The following is a 17,500-nucleotide window of genomic DNA, read 5'->3' on the forward strand; positions in this document are numbered from 1 at the left end:
AGTTCGTAGAGCATTGCACCAGCAGGTCTTGGTTCGAATCCTGACTGTAGGAGAGAATTACTGAAATTGTCCAGATAAGAGCGAGCGAGGGTCATGTCCCTCTTTCATCGGTGGCCCTCACTTCAAATGTAAACACCCTTTTCAGAAAGGTAAGTGTAACAGTTAGCCTCATTTTTAGGTAGGGTGAATGCAGTCGTTTCTGCCTACTTGAGGACCGTCACGGTTTACGGGACTCTTCGTGATGTTAAGGTGGGGAGAAGAGCAAGGATGACAATTCATGAAGCTTATTGAAATCGACGTGTATCTAATTAATTACTCAGTTTCATGTCTGGGTATACATGGTTCTAGAATCAAGCAATTCCATAGCATTTCAATTTCCCCAGTGTATGGTAGCCTTTCTCGTCGACAAATTCATTGTTTGCGTTAGTAACGTTGCTGGTATCACCAAACCGAACCTCTTTCACTGGAAGATGACTTTTGTTAGTGAGGACACCACTGTCTTCGCGCAATTGAGAGTCATCTTTATCACAGTTGCAATTACGATCAGGGTTTGCACAACTGTTATTTTTCGCGCATGCACACTGGTTGCTACCTGATGCCCCGTCCCAGTACGTCATCTTAGTTCCATTACGTGAAACCCACCATCCAATAGGGTCGCTGTTATTGCTTTTATGAAGCCTCGAATGAAAACACTCATATTTTATAGACTGCTCGCAGTGTTTGGAGACTCTGATAAGACTCTCCAGCTGGGACAGATTCGCTCCGGTGTAATGAATAGCACGAATGTATGACCCACTGTTTTCGTACCCATCCACCAGTGTTCTGTTCTCACTGTCGTGACTGATAACTGTGACACCAATTCCGTTTTTGTCAGTCATGTCACAAAAGACCTTAAACGACGGCAGACTGGATTCGAGAGGTCCATCAGGATCGATGAAATAATCGCCACTTGCTGCCGTGAAGTTCATCGCGGCCTGTATGGTGCTGCATGATTTTTCTGAGAAAAGGTTAAAATTAGATGGTTGGCCTTTCTATTCAGACGACTGTAGGCATAGGTGGCTTGAGCCCCCTCAAAAATTTTAAATGGGGGGTGGGGAGGGGGGGGGGGGGCAAAAAATAATCGACAACCGTTAACTTTGATGTGTGTCAATTGCATTGTATGACTGAATGTCTGTATGGAAGCTGGGAGACTGAACTTAACTTTAAGTATCTAATGACCATCTACAATCTACACAAGATTTAGCTGGTGAGTGTAGCGTGTGGATACATACTAGATTGGTTCCCTAGCGGGCCTAATGTTTGTTTTGGCAGTTGGTGCAAGAAAATGCGACCTCGTACCCAGGGTCTTCTCTGCGCTCGCGAGCTCACTGAGGACCCAAACCCTGCAATAAAAATGTGGTCACTAATTTCTTACAAGTCGACTTCAGCCTACCCCCCAAAAAAACAAACAAACAAACAAAACAAAACAAAACAAAAACAAAAAGAAAGAAAAAAGTTGACAAGGAAGATAAAACAAGGTTTCATAGCTTGGTTTCCAAACTTACAGTATGCACCGAGAACGCAAGGACATTAGGTGAGACACTCGGTTTACGCCGTAGAGCATTTGTGGTCAGAAAGTTAAAGTTTCGGCCAAATTGTAGCTACTGATCGGTAAATGCCATTTACATTCTCATTCCAGAGCCTTTTGACTGACGTCTGTAACGCTTGGTGTAGCCTCGAGCCGAATTTCGTGGAAATGGTCTTTTCCTACTCGCATAGAGCTCTACGATCACTACGAATCGACAAAAACAGTCTCTATCCAAGAATTCTAACGACTTACGTGAAAAGATCGCTATGCCGAAAAAATGGTATCTATGTAATTTGCATAGTGATTAGCGAGAGGCTAGAAATTATTTCCGCAGTGGAAATATACGCATGCCATAAAAATTATATATGAAGTCTCGTCATATGCGCATCCTCTATGGCTTTATAACCAATTTTTAAAGCACTGCTTGAGCGCTGCACCGATATTGCAGGGATCATCATTGGTTCAAATCCTGTTCGATCCTAATTTTTCGGGCAACTTTCTAAGCGTCGCTCAATTTGGAATCAATAAGCACTCCTAATTTTTTTTCAAAGCCTACAAATAGTTCGTCTTTGAAAAAATTGAGTAGCGCTGATTTAATCCAAACTGCACTCGAAATCATCATCAATCAGTCATGATCAATTTATATCACCATCGAAAACTTATACTAAGCATTAAGAAGTTGTTATACACCGAATGCATAAATCGCGGCCAAAAAAATTTCCTTTTGTTTATGTGCTAATTAGACTCACTAGCCTCGCTCTCAAGCAACATTTCTTTTGTATTTTGTACATGCCTACGAGGCTAGTGAGTCTAATTAGCACATAAACAAACGAATAATGTTTTGGGCGCCATTTAAGCATTCGGTCTATAATACTCTACTTTTTTCTTGTACAGGGAACGAGGACATGTGTGGCACTTTTTCTGGCATGTTCTTTGTTTGCCCTTTCCCGCGTTTTTTTACATTTTTAACTTTTTTTATAGCGGAGCTCGAGCGCGGAGCACCATTGTTAAGAGCATATGGTAACCCATGGATGCGAGAAATTTTGATTTTAGCTATGACGTCATTGACCGTCCGTACGTTCGTCCACTCCTCAATGTATACCAATGCGACCGGTATCACGTGACCATATCACGGGCTCAGGTTTAGACAACAATAACAGCAAGGTGACACACGCTAACACCAACCCGGTTTCACTGGCGAAAAATGTCTGCGCATGAGTCGCGCAATATGGCACTTGATACGTTTCCGGGACTATCATTGGTTCTCGTGAGAAAAGCACTCCCGAGAAGAACAGAAAAATGGCTGCCGTTTGAAAATCGGCAGCTTGTTGGTTTCCGTTCTTTTTAGAGGGATCAAGGCTAGTTTGAACGCTAGTTTCAAGTGGAATGTATTCTTAGAGAACGTCTATGCTGTGTGAAACGTTTGCAAGTCCAATCCAACTAGTATCCTCGGAAAATTTGCTCCTGGAAAATTTTATTTAGTGGGAATAGAGCTGCGAAACAGGTGAGTTTTTACGCAATTTTTAATGTAGAAAGTTTGTTGCCACCGGGACAAAAAGTTACTGTAATGTGCAAAAAGAAGGATTCCCAAGTTTTCCGTTCATGTGTGAATTGGCTTGTACCAGGTGGCAGGGAAATGGCGATATTGTGCAACATGAAGGTTATTTTTTTCTCCGTTACTCCTTACGATCGGCACCTCTACATGAATGATCAATGATTCGATCAGATTTGAATTTGATTTTGAGAGTGATTGTGTCATTGGGAACGTAACTCTAGCATCAAATATTTTAAATAGCTGCTTTTAAGGTAATTATATTCTCTTTTCTGGTCAACATGTTTAAGTTATTATACTTTTTAGCAGTCACAAGTCACCGATCCTTGTCAGTTAGTTTAATTATTTTGTGCGTTGAAATAGTTACCAAGTTATGGATTTGCAATTAATTTGTGTTTAAGGCACGTTTTTGCCACAATCCATATGTTTTATAATTAGTTAAACTAATGTTTGGAAAAACAGAAGTGTAGGTGCATTACTACAGCTATATATATATAGATCATCTATATCTATAGATTCAGATTGGTGATTGTTTGCATGTAACAAATCATTTTTTAATAGACTATTGTTTTGTGGAAGCATTAATGATGTAATTTGGTTTTAGGGGACTGTCATGTGTTGTCGGATCAAGTAATCTGTTTTGAGTCAAGGGATGGTTGACAGTGGATAGTTGTTCCTGAAAGAAAGCATTATTGCCATGGAATCTTTTGGTTACACCCCATATGTCGTTCTTTTCTTAGATGACAAAATTTATTAATATATTACGAGATTTGGAGCTACAGCTAGAAACATTGACAATCCCATGCATAAGGTTTCATTGGGTTTGATAGCAGTAAAATATTTTAGAAAAATGTTTAAAGCTTTTATCATAACTTCTCGTCTTGGTCCTGCTGGACTTCAAATATGCTCTACCATTTTGAACAAGGTACTTGTCAATCAACCTATTATAATATTTGCAATATGATCTTTGGATAGTAATTAATTTCTATTTCTTATCCCTTTTTGTGCAGATATCCTATGTCTCTCACATAGTTACGTAGGTTTAAGTTTTTATTTCCTGTAGTGTATCTTTATTACATTTAGCACATGATCCCACAAGCAAGTATTATTGCTTTAATATTGATTGTGTTTGAATAAAGGATATTGTTGTCTTGTAGGTAAGGCAAAACAGCCTCAGTTGTATTTGCATTATTATTTCTGGATGTTACTTTTAAAGGGAAAAGTGCACATAGTTTACAGGAGTCCAGGAAAAATATTCAAAATATTCATTGATTTGAAGTTCCTGAAGCAGGTAGATCTTGAAGAGTTTATGTAACGACATTTGGAATATACAGCATTTGTATTTGGGAATGGTTAAGTCCACAGAATTTATTTTCTTTATGTTGAGAAGTACTGTAAGAGCTGCCAGGTAACTCAGATGGAAATTTGACAGACCTTAGCTGTAATTCAAATTATTGGTACAGTTTTGGTCGTTAGTGGAACATAATATTTTAATGGGACATGTTTTAGTGAGTGATTATTACCCATTGACTCCTGGGGATTCCCCATTGACGAGTAAAATCGTCTGGTGTTAGACAGAGTAAAATACTAAGTATGGCCGGTTTAGGGGTGAAAGGGTTAAAGTGCTATTATTAGTTTGACTTTCTTTTTCTTCATTTGAACCAAAACAAGTGATTAATCATCACCTCCACCATGCCTTTGTTTGCTTTGCTTTGGCTTTTAGAACAAAGTATCAAAGTTGAAGCTGGTGGCTCAAGGAGTAAACTTTGCCACAAAGGCAGGTTAAAAAGACTAAAATGGTATTTGAGTATTATTGTAGAACAAATTTGCCTATATCATTAAAGTCATTCAATCAATGGGAATCCAAACATGAGGATGCAGTTTGCTCAAAAGAGGTCTTCCCTATAACAATGGCAGGCCACTTCTGAATTCTTTTAAAAACAACCCTTAAAGGTAACAGAACCTTGTTTTGTGCAGTGGACGTAGGCTAAAGAAATCTGACCCCTTCGAGGAAGCAGTTCTAAAGTGACCAATGACTGGCATTTTATAATTCATAAGTAAAAGTTATTTGCTCGTGTACCAAATTGTCCTACAGTTCCAGTCGTTTTTCAGATTGATAGCCTTAAATGTACTGAAGCAACTCTGCCAACTGTTTAGTCTGAGCATCATAAGCAGTATAAATCCACATTTTTTTTTCTCCAAAAAGGAACAACAAGAACCCCTGTCATTTTGTAAGGGAGTCCCCCTTGCGGCAGTTTGTTTACTTTACTACCATTGTTTGATACTAACCAGGGACTAAAGCAGGGATGGAAATACATTACAGTTTGAAAAAATATGCCCACTTTTTTTACTTCTTACACTTACTGCATTCAACTTTAATTTATTCATCCTTGGAAATGGTAGGAATGATTAGTATTCTTTAAAGCAATTGCTAAAAGTTCATTGCACCTAATGTTGAAATATTTTTACATATGGAAAGGTAACAGGAGTTATTTCTGTGAAGTCTTATCCAGAAAACTCCAACATGGGATTACACCCCTTTCAAATGTAGCTTTGTATGCCTTTGCTCAATGACTTTGAACAATTATTACAGGAATATGAAGTTATGGAATTTTGTAAAAGTTAAATCTCATGGAAGGGGATTAAAATTATTGAAACCACTGTGTTGCAACCAGAGTCCACAAAGAGGGAATAAATAATTTATTGCACTGGAAGTAATTAGTAGGCCAGCATGAAATTTGTTTTGGATGATGGCACTGAATCACTGTCAACAAGTTTTTTAAACTTTGAAGTACCTAATTTTATATCCTCCTGCTGTTTCATTGCTGGAAGGTAAAATCAATTCTTGATTGATTATTTTTGTTTTCACATTAACCTACTAAAATGTGATAAAAGCATATTGTTAGCTGTAGTAATATTTTGTTACAGTAAAATCCACTCTGCTAGTGAGCTGGATTTCTGATCAAATTTTCAACTTGTAATATTGTGGTTTTGGCTATTCAGAGTTAACCTAATCTGTGTTTATTTCTATAATTTGGAGGGAAGCAAACAATTGGCATTTTGCTTGAAATGACTATAGCAAAATATAATTGCAACTAAAAGGTTTCCTTCTAGTGTACCCAATATGACGTGCAATGACATGTTATGTAGGATATTGTTAATTATTGCTGCTAAATTCACTTTAAAATTTATTTTTGAACAACTGAAATAAATTTGCCTCAATGGACCACTTGAATGGCAATTTAACAACTTAATTTTGAAAAAAAATGCAAAAATCTTAACATTTTCTGTTAGATGCAGGCCCCCGCGGAAACCGCGTGTAAATATTTAGTCGGAAGATAAACCATATTTGGAAATTTGTATGGTATCTTTTTTGTTCCACTTTTTAAAAGGTAAACGCATTAATTGTAATCAAGATGGTACTCCATTAGCCGGTAAGCTCCACAAACGAATTTCCACTCAAACACTGACACAGCAACCCAGACTCGCGTTGACCTTGAAATTTTTAAAGAAATTTCCCTCGTAGCACTGTTGGCTGAAAAGAGAATTTCGCTGGCATAAAAACGCACTATGCAGTCAAAACATTCGCCCGTTTTACTGGCTTGAAAACGGTTTTTTTAAAAATCGACGGAGATCTGATAAACACCCGATGGCAGCCATGTTTGCGTTGAGCTATTGAAGTCACATGACAAGGCCTCGACCAATTAGCCTTTTTTCGCCAGTGAACAACCCGGTGTGCCCAACACATCACGTATGCGCATTAACCATTTCACCGGTCAATTAGCAACCAGCTCTTTTTTTTTTTTTCGTGAAAAACACCTTTATTCGGAAGATAAAAAAACCCTATTTACAATCATCATAAGAAAAGGAAAGGAAAAGGAAAATCAAACATTCGAAAATTAAAAAAAAAAAAATAAAAAAAAAAACAGGTAAACACATAATACGAAAGATAACAAATTAAACAAAAAAATCAAAGATTATTTTACTCGGTCCGGGCGAGTCGGCTTGCGAGCCGGCGGACCCTCAGAGTCTAATAATTTAGCGGGAGGACGTTTTAAAGGCTTCTTGGAACTGGACATCTTCTTCAAAACATTGCGCTGAAAAGACGAAACATAATCAGTCGACAGAGCACTATAAGAGTCAGGATGCAAACGGAACTTCTCAATAGAAACAGTAACAAAGTTAACAACATCGAAAGTAGGGAAATCACGATGAGGAATATCACGTAAGGCTGCGACAGGGCTCGAAGCAACAGATGAAACACGAGTTGGGGCACAAACAGCATCCGACGCAGAAATACTAGGAACAGGAGATGGCACAGCATCAGGCGAAACAGAGACAGGTGAGGCAGGCGGTACAGCTGACGAAACAAGAGGAGCAGGTTGCACAGAAGCTTTAACATCACAAACAGGAGATGGCACAGAGACAGGCGAATCGGAGACAGGAGACAGCACAGGAGGAGCAATTGGAACATCAGGAACAGGAGCAGAAACAGGAGCCAAGGGAGGAGGAGGAGCTGCCGAGGTAACAACCTCCTCATCCCCAGACATCAACTGATCTTTTTCTACCCCCTCGGAGGCCTCGGAACAAGCCTCCTCAGGAGGGACATAGTCAGAACTTCCATCATCTTCAGCGGCAAGGATAGTGTCATACAAGGCTTCAGTTCTTGGATCGACGGCGCCCCATGAAAGCCAGCCTGCACTCCCGAGTAAGGTGGCCGGGCTGACGGCAGCACCAGCACAGGCCAGGAGCGGGCAGGAGGGGCCACGGTGGCCGGTTTCAAGGCAGATGACGCAGTAGACGGGCTGACGGGGGTACCAGACACGACAATTTGAATTACCAAACGAGATGAAGTACGGAATATCGCGGTCTAAGGCCATCTCAAGCACACGATTGCCATTGTAAATAGCGGAAAAATAAGCAAAAGTGCTACGCCGGACAGTCAAAACCTGGCCGTAAGACTGGAAGAAGGACTTAACATCGTCATAAGAAACTTCGGACGGCAGATCACGAACATGGACAGAACGAAAACGAGAATCAGCTCGAACGACACACACTTCAACATCACCGCAGGTAAGACCAGAGGACATCAACTCAACACAAAATACTGGATCTTTAAAGGTCAAGCGAACACGACCGCCACGCATAAAGTGAACAGTAACCAGGTTTTCAGGATCGACTGCATCTAACAAAAGTGGTAACACCTCTGATGAACCAGTGCTCGGATAGACTGAGTCTGGAAACTGGAGCACGACGCTGTTTGGACACTGAAGGACCGACATGACGAAGACAAGTTAGGGAGGAGGCTATGCCGTTCCCTCCCGGCAGGTACTTAGAACAAGCACTCCAAAAGCAAACGAAAAAGCCAATTGAAAACCACAATCGTAGAAACGTCGGCCTTATGGGCCTCACCAGCATGGCGTAGGGGGGTCAGTTTAGCACCCCTTTAACTGGCAGCTTCACATGCCATACATGTACATGGTCGGGAACAGCAAAACTGTTCTCCCACATTGCTTTTATTGTTGTTTTTAATTTACCTGACACAGCCGATCTCTTAATGTGATCCACCTTTCCACACGCTTGCAGTACGAGAACAGTTTGGCAGTTCCGAACCCAGCTTACCACATGTATGGCATGTGAAGCTGCTACTTAAAGGGGTGCTAAAAATAGCCTACTGGTATTTTAACTACGCCCTGCTGATGAGGCCCAAAAGGCCGACGTTTGTACGATTGTGGTTTTGAATAGACCGCAGTGGATATATTAAAATTCAGTCCTAAACAAAAGACATCATCTTCGAGGTTCTGGGGAATAAACTCATACAAATCCTTATATTTATTCCCCAGAGCCTCGAGATGATGCCTTTTGTGTAGGAGGGAATTTTAATATATCGAAAGTGGTCAATTGGCTTTTTCGTTTGCTTTTGGAGTGCTTGTCCTAAGTACCTGACGGGAGGGAACGGCATAGCCTCCCCCCTAAATTGTTTTCGTCGTGTTGGTCCTTCAGTGTCCGAACAGCGTCGTGCTCCAGTTTCCAGAGTCAGTCTATACGAGCACTGGTTCATCAGAGGTGTTACCACTTTTGTTAGATGCAGTCGATCCTGAAAACCTGGTTACTGTTCAGCTTTAGTGTGGCGGCCGTGTTCGCTTGACCTTTAAAGATCCAGTATCTTGTGATGAGTTGCTAAGATCTAGTGTAGTTCTTGCCGGAAGGCTACGGCCAAGTACCACTGTACTATGGTACTCTTTTCAGGTCCGTGTGAGGCGGGCACAGAACAGTTTCGGCTGTGTGTCCGTTCTCACGGGGAGGGATCACTAGGGCCTTTTGTTTCATTTTGTATCCCTTTTTGTTTAACCGGACTGGACTCTTGTGAAATACTTTATTATGTACACCATTGGGAGCCCCTCTTACTTGAAAATTTCACTATGGATTGGACTAATGGATTACGATTTTTGATCACGAGATTTGAAGATATTGAGGAAATTTTGGAAGCACTGTATTGTATCACTGAAACCAAGATTAAGGAAATGTGGAATGAAAATAGAGAATCGGACAATGGATTATGGAATTTTGGAACACGTTTTTTGCCAAAGGACAGATTTTTTTTTTTGAGTTAGCTGGGGATCTCTTCAAGGAAACTGCTTAGTTCAGGGACTTTGTCGTTAGGGCTCCAGCGAAAGGATTTTTGGAACTATCATCCTCAAGGAAGCAAGGCGTTTGAGATGATTATGGAACTTATACTTTGAATTTTGAAGCTAAGAGTTTTGTAAATGTGGATTTGAATAAAGTCTCTTTCAAAAAAAAAAATAATAACAATAACAAATCTTGTGATGAGTTGATGTCCTCTGGTCTTACCTGCGGTGATGTTGAAGTGCGTGTCGTTCGAGCTGATTCTCGTTTTCGTCCTGTCCATGTTCGTGATCTGCCGTCCGAAGTTTCTGATAAAGAAACAGGTTTTGTCTGTCCGGCGTAGTACTTTTGCTAATTTTCCCGCTATTTACAATGGCAATCGTGTGCTTGAGGTGACCTTAGACCGCGATATTCCGTACCTCATCTCGTTTGGTAATTCAAATTGTCGTGTCTGGTACCCCCGTCAGCCGGTTTACTACTGTGCCGGCGCTGCCGTCAGCCCGGCCACTTGGCTTGGGAGTGCAGGCAGGCTTGGGGCGCCGTCGATCCAGGAACTGAAGCCTTGTATTACACTGTCCTTGCCGCTGAAGATGATGGAAGTTCTGACTATGTCCCTCCTGAGGAGGCTTGTTCCGAGGCCTCCGAAGGGATAGAAAAAGATCAGTTGATGTCTGGGGATGAGGAGGTTGTTACCTCGGCAGCTCCTCCTCCTCCCTTGGCTCCTTTTTTCTGCTCCTGTTCCTGATGTTCCAATTGCTCCTCCTGTGCTGTCTCCTGTCTCCGATTCGCCTGCCTCTGTGCCATCTCCTGTTTGTGATGTTAAAGCTTCTGTGCAACCTGCTCCTCTTGTTTCGTCAGCTGTACCGCCTGCCTCACCTGTCTCTGTTTCGCCTGATGCTGTGCCATCTCCTGTTCCTAGTATTTCTGCGTCGGATGCTGTTTGTGCCCCAACTCGTGTTTCATCTGTTGCTTCGAGCCCTGTCGCAGCCTTACGTGATATTCCTCATCGTGATTTCCCTACTTTCGATGTTGTTAACTTTGTTACTGTTTCTATTGAGAAGTTCCGTTTGCATCCTGACTCTTATAGTGCTCTGTCGACTGATTATGTTTCGTCTTTTCAGCGCAATGTTTTGAAGAAGATGTCCAGTTCCAAGAAGCCTTTAAAACGTCCTCCCGCTAAATTATTAGACTCTGAGGGTCCGCCGGCTCGCAAGCCGACTCGCCCGGACCGAGTAAAATAATCTTTGATTTTCTTGTTTAATTTGTTGTCCTGTGATAAGTAATTAGTTTTTTCTTTCGTATTATGTGTTTACCTGGTTTTTTATTTTCGAATGTTTGATTTTCCCTAGAGAGATATTTTTCTAGTACTTTTTTTTTTCTTATGATGATTGTAAATAGGTGTTTTTGTATCTTCTGAATAAAGGTGTTTTTCACGAAAAGAAAAAAAAAGAGTTGGTTACTAATTGACCGGTGAAATGGTTAATGCGCATGCGTGATGTGTTGGCCACACCGGGTTGGTGTTAGCGTGTGTCACCTTGCTTTTATTGTTGTCAGGTTTAGAGTACTTTTGCCCAACATGGGGGCCATACACTCCAACAAGTTCATTGATGCAGCTATGGGACATCCATGTTATGGTCAATTGACACCTGTCAAAATAAGGTATCTGCTAACCTGTATCACGTGACCATATTGCGGGTTCAAATTTAGCGCTCATCGAGATCAGCTTTTTTTAAAGTTGAACGCTGACCAGGTACTGGATTTGATCGCAGGTTTAAACACGGTTAACTTCCTGTAATCGAAACACCTAAACATAAACGAGGCTTAATTATTCGCGCGCTTTTTGTGGCTTGACGCAGCTACACGACCATACTACGTACTGGGATGGCACTTAACTAAAAAAAGACAATGTTTACTAATTTAAGGAAGCTTTTTTGTCAAGAGCCCAAAAAAAGGCGCATGCGCAACTAGTCCCAATCATCTGCAGCGCGTTTCAGTACAAAACATGCTAAAACTCTCAGGAAACGAAAGGAAGAGGCAGCTTTTTGCCGGATGGGAACCGTCCCATCATTTTTCGTAAATTGTAGCATGGAATTTCTGTTTGGACAAAAAATGGAACTGGTATTTTGAAAAGTGTATCAAAGGAGGGCCTTATGATGTCATATGTTTTTTTGAGCAATATGCATGCTACAGATTTTGTGTTAGACTGCTCTCGTACTGTAGCGTTAAAAGTTTGAGAAAAACATAGTTAATTTGCTTAGTTTTTAGGCAGTTTCTGTTTTGGTCACTTGATTTTCCAAATATGGTTGTGAGTCGAACCAGGCAAAGAAATACACTTGGCAAAAAAAGGATAACTGTAGAGTTGAAGAGACTCGAGAAATGACTATTTGAAGGGGTCCATAGCAACAGCTTGGTAGTTAAGTGCTACCCCCCTTAAGAGTCCACGATTTTTGTGTTCAGGTGAAAAACGGTTTTTTCCCTGCGTTTTTCGCCGGTTTCAATCCATTTTTGAAGTATATAGCTGTGGTCAGGACCACACTGGTGGCTAAGCAGTTCTTAAAGTCAAGCATCGGAGAGATATAAATAAAGCTGATTATTTATTTTTAATTTGTTTAGAGCTGCTTTTTGCCCTGTATTGCAATTTTTGGCACATTTTAAGAAGATTTTAAATTTTGAATCTGATAAGGTTGTATTATGCCTGGACGACCTACAGAAAAGCAGAAACGAAAGGAGGAGAAAGAGGACGAGAACGAAAAAACAGTATAGCAAATAATTTTCTTGGAGACTAAACCATTTGCTATTTTTACGGATGAGTTCTTTCAAGGGATGAGTATTTTTAAAAAGCGGTTTAATCGTTTTTTCCTTTAATTCGGGAATGGAACTCGAATTTTTATTCTCAACTGGAATTAAATAACAATTATCGGTACTCTTTTGGACATAAAGAAATAGTTCATTTGTTTGTTTATTTTGCTGTAAAATGCGAGTGAACAAGTGCTTTTTTAATCCGTTTTCCCAATTGTTTTTCGATGTGCCTCGACAGTGACAAAAAAAATTGCCCTTTAATGTTATCGCAATGAGTTCTCGTAAAATTGAGGAGAAATATCACTAGCTTGTGTTTTCAGAAGTTTGCTTAAGGCACGTACAGGAATTTGTACGTAAATTTGTTGGAGATTTTGTTTGTACTTTCTAGGTTGCCGTATTTTGCTGATTCTTGTCGTTCAAAGCCAAACTGGCGTGTTTCAATATGAGAAAAAAATCAAAATGTGATTGATCTCGTTCTCAGAGATAAAGTGGAATAAAACTCTAAGGAAGACCATTTAACCTTGAACTGACAAAGTTTCCCAACGATCTGTCACATCACGAGCTAGTACGTCTGTGATTTCTAATTTTACCGTGATTCCTATTTTACATTTTGTCGACAATTGACCCACGATTGACTCTGAAATGGCTTTTTTCTCTTTCGTTCACTTGCATTCTCGACCCCAGAGCTCTTCTCTTGACCGAGGGAGAGAAGAACTCTGGGGAACCCTGAAACAAAGTGTCTTCTCATTGGTTTTCATGAAGAACAATCAAAAGCGTCTCTAATTGGTGCGTTCATGTTAGCACGAGGAGTGAGCAGGCGCTGTAAGGTTCAAATAGCCAATTTGTGGCTGTAAGAACCCTACGGCGCATGTTCTCCTACACAGAGTTTCCCAGAGCCTTGGGTCGATACGAGAATGGTTCGCTTGCTGAGGATATGTTTGTTTTCCTTTAAAACTCATGCGATTCAAGAAACATTCATTGCAATGAATTTTTCTATAGAAGAAATCAAAGAAAATTATTTAATTAAGCAGTAACCGGAAACACCTAGACGTGAACAATTCCAAAACCCTTTATTTTTACTAACCCTACAGCCAGTAGGGAAAAATAAACTCGGGAGCTCCGCTTTTAGGCTTGGCTAAATCTACATATTATGCTTTTTTAGTTGTATTATCGCTCTGATTCACTGTAATGGGTTTTCACTTTAAACTCATAGTATTGCAACATTTCTGCAAGGTCTACGTCACCGCGCATGTCCGTCTTGTCTGCAAGGTTAACTCGCCTCAAACTTATTAAATCCTGCGAGGAACAACCATTTTCTTTTTGCTGATGTGGGAATTTTGAGCTAAAGTTTTAGCTCCTTCTACGAATTAGAAAGAGTCATAAAGAACTATGTACCAAAAAACTGGGCCAAACTCGGAAAATTCTGTATTCAACTTTGGTGGTGATACCTTTGCATTGGTTTCCTGAAATACACTTGCATCGGAACCCTCTCAAAGTGAATCCAGCTTGGCACTTGCAATCATTACCACAATGGTTGTTTGTGCAGGGATTCTGAAATGAAGAGCGATGAAATGAAGACGGCTGATAAATAAGACAATAAGACAATCGAACAAAAAAATTTATCTTCATTTAACTTGAGAACTGAGACCGAAAAAAGTCACTAAACTTACAGAAATGCATTCATGTAATTAGATGCAAACCAATTTTGATACCCAACACGAATTATCCCTTTAGAGTGGTTTTCAATTGAGTGTCGAAAGTAATTGGCAAATTGCTTTGGTTTATGATTAGTTCACTCAGTGATTGGTTCAAAGTTCTCACGCCACTTTTTCAACCAATCAGAAGTGAAGCCAAAACCAATCGTGCACATTTTCCCGCGCTTTGTGTCGGCTACGTGTAATTACTTCGAGTTTTGATTGGTTTACCAGATTTCCTCCGTCCTTTCTGATTGGCTAAAGTAATTACTTTGGTTTTGGTTTTACGACACTCAATTGAAAATCGCTCTAACGTAACAATACCTTTTGGTGAAGAGTTACATTTTTTCAGGAAAGCTTATTTTATACGCTTTAGAGCAAGTTTCAATCGAGTGTCGTAAAACAAAAACCAAAGTAGATACTTTGGCCAATCAAAAAGGACGGAGACAATCCAGTAAACCAATCAAAACTCGAAGTAATTACAAGTAGCGGACACAAAGCGCAGGAAGATGTGCACACACGAGCCACGATTGGTTTTGCTTTCACTGCTGATTTGTTCAAAAAGTGGAGCGAGAACTTTGAACCAATCTGACTGAGTGAAGTAATGCAAAACCAAACAATTCGCTAATTACGTTATTTTAGGTTGTTTTAGGGTAAATCTTTAGTTAAACAAGAGTTTAAAACTAGAAAATGGTAATGTGGAATTCTTTTACTGATAAAATTATTGTTACATTACAAAGCAGATGATTTTGACCAAAAACGACCTTTATGCGGCGGTTTGCCATAAACTTGAAAAACGTAGGGCCAACGTTTTTAACCTAACCTAGGGCTAACCCTAACCCTAATTACCCAAATGCAACCCGTTTCAATTTTTTTTGTCGTTATTCTGCTGTCATGTTATATTCTAATGTTCGGCATCTTTCCTTCATTTATGGTGGAAATTGGTCAAAAAGATATGGAACATACGGAAGCTACGAAAGGGATCGGACATCTTTTTTTGTTTTTCGAAACTAAGAGAATTTCAGACTGAAATTGGAGTTTTTGTGAGGAATATACGCTAACTCCTAGAGACACTGAAGACTCGCTGAGCTCCACATTTTAAAACCACATTTTAATGTTTAGTTCTTAAAAAGCTTCTCCGCAATACAATTAAAACGAAACAGAACATAGCCACAGTTCCACGATAGTCGTCACACAACGCTCTCATTTGCTTGTTTTCGCAAAATTGTTTTCAATGATGTCGTGTTTTTTATCGTGATATCGGATTCGAGCCTTTGACGTCCGAATAGAATCACGTGCGACTCTAACTTTACTAGCTACAAACCGTTTGTAGTAAAGACAGACAACAACATGACATCAACAAGAACAAACAAGCAAATGAGAACCTTGCGTGACTGCGTGACGATCATCGTGGAATTTTTACTGGGTTGCCAGTATGGCAATCCTAGTCGGAAAGTGGGTGGGATTTGTTTGTTTTATTATTTTTATTATTTTTTATTTTTCCCTGTCGGTAAAAGTCTTGCCTGTCACTCCCCTGGTAAGTGCTGTCTTTGTGCATAGAGCCTTCTGCGCGTATTTTCTTAGGATCGAGAGGGTAGTGGAAATGCGTAGATTTCTCTGGTGGACACAGGAGAATCATTCACTTAGCCTGCAATGGCGTCGAAAGTCATGTAACGCTAATGGCGTTTTAGTGGATCCTTAAACAATATATACCCTTGTGGAGCTCAATAATGGAAAGTCAGTTGGATAAACTAGGCAGGCGGTGAAAAACCAACAACTGGAATCTCAAAAGCGACGAGTAATGGACTTCGACAACAATCTATCGCCCGTCGAGCCGAAATCAAAATGAGCTGTATTTCTAAAATAATATTTTGCCAAGTGTGCTGTTATGTAGAACACCGAAACCAAATGGAAAATTCTCTGGTAACTTATGGGTTCAACAAAGACAGAGAACGAATCGAGAACACCTTACGTGGATCTGTGATCAACTCTGTACAGTCTTCAGGTAAAAAAAAATAATTGGAAATGTGACAGCCAAGAATTATTTGAAAGAAAGCTTGTCGTGTATTTTGTGCTTTATTATTCAAGGAAAAGGTTCTTCATGGAAACGGTTTGATCCTGAAATTTAGTTTGTTGCAATATTGCGCATATTTGACACGATTGAGTTTCTTCTCTTCACACACATAATGAAATACAAGGGGTTAAGCCTCTAATAGCAAATATGTTGTTTGTTTCAAAAAACTGTTCGCTGGAAAAGGTGGCCTTCATGAAGTCATCATGTTTTATGATATGCGAGCTTAACTGGATAGTTTTTGTGGCAATAGTAAAGCATTTTCTTGTCAAAATGAGGTTAGCGTCTTTCTGGTGTGTTAACTGAATTAAATCGTGAGTTTGTATTTGCCGTCTGCCGCGTAACCTTGATTTCCACTCTCAAAATTACCTCCAGAAACTACTTTTTGCGTAGAATAAGCTTTTAGTTCGCATTTGTTAGCGTTAATAGTATTTTTGTTTTGGTCTCCCATCCAGACACTAGCCCCGCCGGACTCCTAGGAATTAACTTCAGTGATTACAAAGTTGTCAGATGCTCAGAGGGCACGCTTAAACTTGTGGTGAAAAGAAGTTGTGAGGGAGCTTGAAAATTATCAACATGTCAGCCCAGAAGCCAATGTTTCTCGCTTTTCTTTTATTTGTTATTCTTCAGAGACTGGAATGCTGTAGTTCAATACCACACAATTCAGTGCCTTCTGATTTTCTGTAACACGTACCACACGCAACCCAGTGTATGCTTCACAGAAGCATCTCGTTATTCAAGGAAAAGGTTCATCTGGAAAGGGTTTGAACCTGAAGTACATGGTAATTTGACACGATTGAGTTTCTTGTCTTCACGCACGCAATGGAATAGAAAGAGGTTTTCGCCTCTAAGAGCAAACATGTTGTTTGTTTCAAAAAATTGTTCGCTGGAAAAGGTGACCTTTATGAATTCATCATGTTTTATGATATGCGAGCTTAACTGGATAGTTTTATGGCAATAGTAAAGCATTTTCGTGTCAAAATGAGGTTAACATTTTTCTGTTGTGCTAACTTAATTAAATATAAATATACATTCTGCCTCGTGAGTTTGTTATTCTCGTTAACCAGCAATAGCGTCGAAAGTCATTGCAACGCGAATGGCGTTTTAGTGCATCTTATGTTGTTTGTTTCAATAAAATGTTTCGCTGGAAAAGGATTCTGTGATATTTTCTGCCTTTGTGAATTATAATA

The 17,500-nt window shown here is 39.9% G+C and overlaps 1 protein-coding gene across 1 annotated transcript in view; it reads right to left on the reverse strand.

Moving 5' to 3' along the window:
* The window catches only part of LOC137991673 (contactin-associated protein 1-like), a 30,733-nt gene that overhangs the window by 2,871 nt on the left and 10,362 nt on the right, over window positions 1-17,500 (reverse strand). Inside the window, exons 3-4 of the mRNA XM_068836719.1 lie at window positions 13,994-14,096; window positions 1-997 (exon numbers count right to left, since the gene is read on the reverse strand). The exon at window positions 1-997 is cut by the window's left edge and continues 2,871 nt beyond it. Coding sequence (XP_068692820.1) covers window positions 351-997; window positions 13,994-14,096 — 750 coding nt within the window. The 3' untranslated portion in view covers window positions 1-350. The remainder of the gene's footprint in view (window positions 998-13,993; window positions 14,097-17,500) is intronic.

This window comes from Montipora foliosa, chromosome 1 (assembly GCF_036669935.1).
Source record: "Montipora foliosa isolate CH-2021 chromosome 1, ASM3666993v2, whole genome shotgun sequence".
NCBI classification, from domain to species: domain Eukaryota; kingdom Metazoa; phylum Cnidaria; class Anthozoa; order Scleractinia; family Acroporidae; genus Montipora; species Montipora foliosa.